The sequence below is a fragment of the Vicia villosa genome, unplaced genomic scaffold (genome assembly GCF_029867415.1).
Source record: "Vicia villosa cultivar HV-30 ecotype Madison, WI unplaced genomic scaffold, Vvil1.0 ctg.002530F_1_1, whole genome shotgun sequence".
Classification (NCBI taxonomy): domain Eukaryota; kingdom Viridiplantae; phylum Streptophyta; class Magnoliopsida; order Fabales; family Fabaceae; genus Vicia; species Vicia villosa.
Window position 1 is genome coordinate 17159 of NW_026705959.1, and position 9437 is coordinate 26595.

The 9437-nt window shown below is 35.4% G+C and overlaps 1 protein-coding gene across 1 annotated transcript; it reads right to left on the minus strand.

Annotated features, from left to right (window-relative positions):
- Nucleotides 1–4706: 4706 nt before the first annotated feature.
- On the minus strand, nt 4707–5939 carry LOC131639087 (F-box/kelch-repeat protein At3g06240-like). The gene has a single exon (XM_058909593.1). The coding sequence runs from the start codon at nt 5937–5939 to the stop codon at nt 4707–4709; it is 1233 nt and encodes a 410-aa protein (XP_058765576.1).
- Nucleotides 5940–9437: the final 3498 nt, after the last annotated feature.

A 9437-nucleotide genomic window follows, 5' to 3' on the forward strand; every position in this document is an offset into this window, starting at 1 on the left:
ACTTCCTCGCTACCTGGCTGCACTGCAATTGTATTCACCTGGGACTGTTAGTATATTGGAGACACTGCCGGCACAGTCCCAGGACGGAACCCCTCTCGAAGGTAATGGAATCTTCCATAGACTATTCTGGGCGTTTCAACCATGCATCGTCGGTTTTGGTTTTTGCAAGCCGATTATTCAAATTGATGGAACGTGGCTGTATGGGAAATACAAGGGAACTTTGTTGATGGCGGTCGCGCAGGATGGAAATAGCAACATTTTTCCAATAGCATTTGCTTTGGTAGAAGGCGAAACAGCTGCTGCTTGGGGTTTCTTTCTGAAGAATCTCCGAGCTAGAGTCGCTCCACAACCTAATCTTTGTTTGATTTCTGACAGGCACGCTTCTATTGACAGCGCATACAACAATCCGGCAAATGGTTGGCACAACCCTCCGTCTAAGCATGTCTACTGTATTAGGCACATAGCACAGAATTTTATGAGAGAGATCAAGGATAAATTTTTGAAGAACCACTTGGTGAACGCGGGGTATGCCTTAAACCAACCTGGATTTCAATACTACCGCCGAGAAATAGCGTTGACAAATCCAGATGCAGGGAGGTGGATTGACAGCATTGATAGAGCAAGATGGACTAGGTCATACGACGATGGGGCTAGGTGGGGCCACATGACTACAAATCTTGTGGAATCAATGAACGGGGTTTTCAAAGGCATACGAAACCTACCTGTAACTGCCATTGTTAGTGCTACGTATTTTCGGATGGCAACTTTGTTCGCCACACGAGGTAAGAGGTGGAATTCAGTGTTACAAACACAACAGGTATATAGCGATGTCTGCATGAAATATATACAACAGGAATCTGCCAAGGGTAACACTCATCGGGTGACCGAGTTCGACCGTCATGGCCACACCTTCAGTGTCAAAGAAACAATTGACCATAACCAGGGGCTTCCACGACAAGAGTATCGCGTCAATATCCCAGGTCGTTGGTGCGACTGTGGCCAATTTCAAGCATATCGCATGCCTTGCTCCCATGTCCTTGCAGCATGTTCACACACTCACTTTGATGCATTATCTTTGGTATCAGAAATTTATAAAGTATCAACGTTGCTCAACGTATACGACAACTACTTTCCGGTGGTAGCAATGGAGGCATATTGGCCTGTGTACGAGGGGGAAACAGTTTGGCATAACGATTTAATGCGTCGGAATAAAAGCGGTCGACCAAATAGCAGGCGTATTAGAACCGAGATGGACGTAACTGAAAAAATGCAGAGGAAGTGTAGTATATGTCGTGAGGTAGGACATAATAGGACCAAATGTCCCAATCGTGGATCTAGTTCCACAACATAGTTATTAGTTTCGATGATGTTTGTAATTTACTTTTTCAATGAAATGAACTTTTTTTTTAAAAATTTTATGGGTTACAACACAAAAAAAATTACTAAATAAAAAAAAGTTCATGGTACATATTGAAAGAAATTACCAAATATTACCATGGAAAAAATATTTGGAACCAATAAAATTTACAAAGATTTAAGAGAAAATAGTACCGAAAACATTAATATTGAAAGTAAAAAATTACCTAAAATATAATACCATGAAAAAAATTAAGAGGAAATAATGAAAAAAATTACATTAATATTGAAAAAAAATTAAGAGGAAATAATGAAAAAAATTACATTAATATTGAAAATTACATTAATATTGAAAAAAATAATTAAGAGGAAATAATGAAAAAAATTAAGAGGAAATAATGAAAAAAATTAAGTGGAAATAATGAAAATAAGATTGAAAAATATTGAAAATTACATTAATATTGAAAAAAAATTAAGAGGAAATAATGAAAAAAATTAAGAGGAAATAATGAAAAAAATTACATTAATATTGAAAATTACATTAATATTGAAAAAAATAATTATTTATAAAATCCATTTTGAAATAATAATTGAAAAGTATAACATAAAAAAAAAGTTAAGAGGAAATAATGTTAAAGAAAAAAAATAACAAAAAAACAAAAGAAAAAAAAAATTAAGGGGGGGTGTTGTCGCCGGGGGGGTGGCGACAACACCTAAATATTGCATGTAGGCGCCAATGGGCCTGGCGACGACGTTATGGGCCAAGTGTTGTCGCCACCCCCCCTGGCGACAACGTGTTGCAGATAGCAAAAAAGTGACATTTGGGGAATTATTTTGAAAAGTTGGTTATTTCTGAAATTTTTTTAAAAAAAATGGATATTCAAAAAAAAAATTCCCATTTTTGAGTTCTTTATGGGTCCCACCAGCCATATCATCTCAAAATAATTTATTTAATATTTATTTTATTAGTGTAATTCAAATGGGTCCCACAATTTTACCTCATAAATTAATTTGATTGGGTACCACAATTTTTTACTAGTTGCATTGCAATGCAACTCTACTATGACATGGCATTTTGATTCAATATTTAATTATTATATTGATGTCTAGTTGGAGAACTCATTGAAAAATACCACCATTGGAGATGCTCTAAGGATCCTCTTTCAAATTTCATGCATAAAATCTTCATATCATAAAGAAGTAATTGCTTTGGTTCAAGCTAATTTTAGGATTTTGAGGACAACTATAGAAGCTAAGTTGGACTATTCAAATACAACAGAACTTCATAACAGATGTAAGACAGGATTTCAAAACTTATTTGGACACACCTGAGGTGATATTGAAATAAAAGAAAACAAAACTTATTTGGTTTGCATACACCCGAGAGAAAGAGTGGGAAAAACCTTTTCCTTTTGTCTTCAATATGAAGAAATGAGAGCAAGAGCGGGGAAACTTATTAAGCGTATCAAACAGTAACAATTTTTATAAATGTAATATGTAAGATAGTTCATTTGTGACAGAATCTTGAATATTGAAATGTGGGAATAATGAAGGAGTTTTCAGTACTAGTTTCTTTATTCTAATGTAATGTTTAACCATAGCTGACCTGCATGCAGTAAGAAAAGAACAATATTGTTAAGAGTAGGACATTACTCAATCAAAGTATTCCTTCTTCAGCAAAGATCCATAACTAAGTCAAAGTGGTTGTGACATTGATGTTGCTTGCTACTAATGGAAGCAATCCTATGTTGCAACAGGAGGCATATCTGCGGAAAACTCCAAAAAAATGGAAGAAACGGAGAGATAATAGGGAGGAAAAAGAAAGAAAAAAAAAGAGACAAAAAACTTGACCTGCAAAAACTTGAGAGTACTGAGAAGAGAGGTTGTGAGACGTGAGAGAAGAGGCTGCGATTTGCAAAGAGATGAAGAGGAAAGACCTGCATCAGCTCCAACCCCCTAACATTGCATGTGAACTTAACCACTCTCACCGCATCACTCGTTTTTGCCGTTCAGACGCTACTGAAAGCAAGGATTTTTTTTCTGCGCAGTAGAGATATTGCTATGAACTGTCACAATGAAAAAGAGTTACGGACATTTTCTGTACTAACATAAAGGCTAGTAATAACCATCCTGTATAACAATCCAGACCCCTCCTGAATGGATTTGAGCTTCTTTAAAAGCTGTTTATCCTAAAATGCCTTCATTCTTGAAAAAGCAGGATGTTGTTGCTTCTGTTACAAGTGAGCATACTAATATCCTCAAAAGTTGCCATCATAACAACTACCCTAATGTACAAGAAACCAGTCAAAGATAATGGTTAAGAGATCATAGGTTCATAACCACATCCATATCCTGCATTTTCTGATTTAAAAAGAGGGATTAACATCTTTGTATTCCAAAAATAATATGCGCTCGATATTCACGTGAGAGTTAGTGACATATGCAAAAATATTATTGTTGGTCCCCCAATTAGGCTCAGTAACTAAGTATAACAAATAAATAACTTGTTGTATTGTACTAGAACAGGCCCCAAATAATTCATAGTTAAAAAACTACGAACAAGCTACTTTATACAAAACTTACAAGTTTTAACACGCTAATAGTATTATAGATTAATATTTGTTTGTAAAAAGCTATAGCTTATATTTGTGATTAAAAAGGGAGCAAATTGGTTTGATTACCATTCTTATTTTCAACAGAAATAATAAAAACCTTCCATATAAGTTCCAGCAAGGATGGTCTCTCTTCATATAAAATCAAACTAACACATAGACAATCACAATTCAAAACCTCATAACACCAGTTTCCCTAAGAAAATCAATAACTGCTTTTACATAACTGTGATACCTTTGTTCTTTCTTCAAGTGAACAAAAATAGCAGGAATGTTTTCAAGAAAAAAGAATTTTGCTACTGTCTTCCCAACTTTGCACTTGCAGCCACAATAACCTATGCACTAGCATATTTATTGGTAAAATGCATCCTCAAAACATACGGTATGAGATATTTTGTAATACTGGGATTGGGATAACCATATCTAGCTTTCAATATAATATTGGCTAAAATAATAATACACATTAAATTGTTCACTTTTTTGTATTCAATATTTGGCATATCAAATATAACTTCAGAAACAATCAAATTTATGCCGCACTGGAAAACTGTAAATCAAACATGAAGCCCAATATTTCAACGTATTCTTAAATTACAAATTTATTTGCTGGTTTAAACTACCATGTATGTATCAAGCAAATGAAACTTGATGATAATTCTAAACTATATTTGCAATTGACAAGCCACTTGGATACAAGTAAAATTCTTTCCACTTGGGTTAAAATAAGAATAAAAAAAATTAAATACTCGTTCCTTCAAACGGAATAAGGTTTTCTCTATGAATTAGTATCTTACAAATTCCCTTTGATTTAATACCAAGTTCCTCAATCGTTTGGGTCGTTAAATTGAACAAAATCAGACGACCGTCTTTTATTCTGAACACCATATCACCGTTCCTTACTGCTCCGACGAGATACACAGGGAAAGGGACGTGTCCTACAATAAACATTTTAGTCCATGATTCCGTAACACTAACTTCACCCAAAACTGAAATCTGAAATGTACCCTCCTCAGTGAAATTTGAGATCAAAGCAATAGACCCATTCAATAGCACCAAGTGTCTCCTTACTAATGGCACAAAGTTGTCATCTATGTCTAAGGGTTCGTGTGTCTGAATGAAAACTTCATTGCTCCAGTCAAATGACAACATCAGATATATTCCGTCACGTGTTTCATATTCGCACATCCAATGGGAGAGTCCATCCAAGTACAATTGTCCTCCGTTCGTAAACTTGTGATGCATACTGAGATCGAGCATTCTCCAAGACTTAGTTCTTAGACTATATATCTCCCAAACATCTTTCATACCAAATATATGACTATGACATATCACTTTATAGTCGTCTGTGAGACGGTCATAACCAAATCCACGATGAATATGAGAAAAACGTTTTTCATTAACAAAACTAGGTGGAGGCGGAATGACCTTAAACTCATTAATAGATGGATTCCACAGAACGACATTATTCAGTAGGGATGCCGGGAGAAGACAGAGGATCCCATTAACACTACCTGAACCTAAAATATTAAAATTAGGAACATAACCAAACACATGTTCAAAAACAGTATATAAAGATTTTGACGGATCATACTTGACCCTTGGCCACTCTAATTTGACCTTTTTCTCAAACCTATCGCCAGAAATAGAAAACAACTCAAATTTTCCATCTTGATATGGAACTTCTAAAGGAGTGACCTTTCCATGTAGAAGAAGAGATGTATGATCACAATCAGGGTGTTCCTTTGTTAAGAAAACTTTGCGGTACGAAATCATGAAATTAGGATTATCAATCAAGAGGGACCATGATTTGCAAACACATTCAAATCGCTTCAAAGATTTAATAGACAATTTTGATAGAATGGAAAATGCAATATCATCGTGTATGTGTAATTCTTTTGGTAACTTTACCTTTTCATTCGTCCCTGCATCCATGAACGAACCTTGCTTGCAATTCGAAACCCTATAATCCATTAACGAGCTTTGCTTGCAACTCAAAACCTAATGTCAAGAATGAAGAAATATTATTATAGTTGCCAGGTTAAGAATAGTTAATGAAGATGCAGCAAATAAATTTAGAAAATAACTAAATCAACCCTGTTATTCTTAGGCACCTACTAAAATTTTATTTATGCCTCATGTTTTGTTTTTTGAGATATACAATTTTTGTTTTTTAAATTTGGTTTTTTTAACTACATTTATGAAAACATTTTAAACTACTATACATTTGAAAAAACTTTAAATTAATTCAGGAGTTTTTCCGCAGCTATATCTACAAAACGTTTTAGCGTCATAATATTTCGTAGACGTAGCTCAGAAACTATCTGATATACTTTAAACCAGCATGATCACTCATTCATTGTTGTTTTTCTTCTTCAACACTCACATTCATCAAGCTCATTTTTCACTCTAAAACTCTAACTTTTTGGTGCATGAAATCAAAGGGAGAATATTGAATTTCAGGTAAAGGTTCAACACTTTGTCCATTACATTGATCATATTAAGCATCAAATTATTGTAAAAAAATGTAACGTTGCTTTTGTAGGTGCAGCTACGGAACATGTTGAAGATGAACATGTTCCGTAGGTACATCTCCCGCACATGTTTGTGCTGTTTTTTCTAGCAGTTTTGTAATTTTGTGTTATTTTTGTTATTATTTACCAATAGGTATGGTGCATCCCGATAATATCTCAAGAATTAGTTTCTACAAACGATGTTTCTTCGAATGTTGAAGGGGTTGTCGTAAAGGCGATAGATGTCGGCAGTGACTTTAATAACAAGCAAGAGTTTGATGATCGTGATAGTATGCTCGCGTGAATTCATAGGAATACAACTAGCATTGGTTTGGGTGTGGTAATATAGAAAGACCATATAATGTTTCGGAAAGAAGAAACGCTTTTGTAACAATGTTGTGCGAAAGAAATGGGAAATACCATACTCCTCTAAGGAAGTTTAAAAGAGACAACACGGGTAGTAGAAAATGCGAGTGTCCATTTAAAATTCGTGGTTATATGTTGGCTAGCAAATAGTGGAAATTTAGTGTTATTTGTGGTTTGCGTGACCATGAATTGTGCTCAAAGTTACAAGGTTATCCTAGTGTATGTCGGCTCAAACCTGAAGAGAAGACATGTATTAGTGACATGTCCTTGAATATTTTCCAACTGAAAAATATACTTGACACATTGAAACGGAAGGAACCCGATAATGTATCAAATATAAGGAAGTGTATACATTTGGTACCGCGGTAACAAGGCGATTATCGGAGATAGAAGTGAGATGTAACAACTATTGAAATTGTTGGATGATAACAGTTACGGTCCGAGATATTTTTTGGACTTATCCAGATTCGATAAAGTTGTTCAACACGTTCTCGACATTGCTCATTCTGGATTCTACCTATAAGACCAACAAGTATAAACTTCCATTATTTGAGATGGTTGGTGTTACATCTACCGAGAAGACATACGTTGTTGGTTTTGCTTTTTTGGAGTATGAAAAAAAGGATAATTTTACATGGGCATTATAGGTGTGTCGCTCACTTTTGAAGGAACAAGTTGAGATGCCTAAGGCGATTGTTACGAACCGCGATATCATGTTGATGAGTGTGGTGGCAAAGGTATTTCCTTCTTCTAATGCATTACTTTGTTAATAACACATAACATGTAATGTGAGAAGTAAGGTTAAAATCGCGGTAAGGACGAAACAAGTAGAGTCCGAAGGTGGAAAATTGGTGAAGTCTGGTGTGATTGTTGAACAAATAATGGATGCATGGAATCGTATTGTAAATTCTTCGACAAAATAATTAGATGTCAATTTCATTATTCAATTTTAAAAAGTGTGTGGAAAGTATCTTGATTTATTGAAATATGTTGAAAGCACCATTCTTGTTAAGGTGAATGAGAAGTTTGTTTGTGCGTGGACTGATAATGTCCGACGTCTTGGGAATACAACCCCCAACAGAGTTGAGTTGACACATGCTAGATTGAAAATTTGGTTGGTTAGTAGCAAGGGTGACTTGTGTCGAGATTGGGACTCTGTAAATCTCATGATTAAAAACCAACATAATGAGATACAAACCACATTTGATCGGAGCATTATGGTGTTGGAACATTGGTTTAAGGACAACGTTCTTTATTCTTAATTGATCGGTAATATGTCTCAGCTCAGGCAGAACTATATTTTTCACGAGGTCAAACAAGGTGAAACTGTAGGTTCTAATAGTGCAAAATGTGGTTGCACTATTTCTAAAACATATGATCTCCCGTGTGCTTGTGTTATTGCTAAAAAGATGAAACTAGGTGAGCCAATAAGAATGGACGAAGTTATCCCTCATTGGAAAAGACTTAGTTTTGATGATGATGGTTGCATGGAAGGATAAAAATCGAATATCTCTATTTCTACCGAATTAAAAGCGATACAAGAGAGGTTTTTGAAGACCGGTGATGACATGATACTCCACATCAAAGAACAATTGCGGAAGATTGGATATTCCAAAACAACCGACATGAAACTGCCTTCTCAACTGTTAAATACAAAGGCTATTCCGAAGAAATTGAAGCCTACACCGAATGACAACTCGACTACACAGTCTACTTCTTATTGTGAGTATGTTGATAAACTTTTTCTCGACTCACCGACTCCTAAATCTCAAAAATCTCAAACAAGTTCCATCAAAGAGCTTGCATAAGCAAACTTCCTCCGACACCAATTCCACCAAAAATTCCATTCATCGACGAGATACTGCTTTTTATGCACAAATACATCGAGCGGGTCGTCAATGTTGAGGGGGGCGGTAACTGCGGTTACCAGGCCATCTTGGATTTGCTTGGTAAGAGAGAAGATAGTCATACGCTTGTCCATCATCAATTTATCCAAGAGTTGAAGACGCATAAAGACTCGTACATGCGATTATATGGAGAGAAAGATAAATTTAAAGTGGTTTACGAAGCTCTAGTTCCTTGGTTGAACGGTTACGCACCAATGTCAAAATGGATGCGATTTCTGGAAATAGGGCATCGTATTGAATGTGCATATAATAGGGTGTGCACTGACATGACGCGATACGGGTTTTCAGAAACATTTTTCCCGCTCTGCATCGTACCACCTATAAATCCAAATGGTTGCATCATGTGAATTTGACGGCTTGCAAAATGGAGTCATTTTGTACAAGTTTACTTGAAATCGGGATGCCCCATACCACCTACGTCATCGGAATGGGCGATTCATTCTAACGTAAATGTCGAGACGTGGCCGAATCTTTTTGTTGATAGGATGCATGAATTTGAACGATTGAACAACATCGAAAAGGAATCGAATGCGAAAAAGTCAAAGATGGAACCACCAATATATTTACTGGCGACAATTCTTTTGATTTGTTTTTAATTTTGAAAGTGTAATATAGTCACTATTTAACATTGCAATATAATTAATTTTTGTCATTCCAATATGCTAATGTTATTTATTATTCTGTTC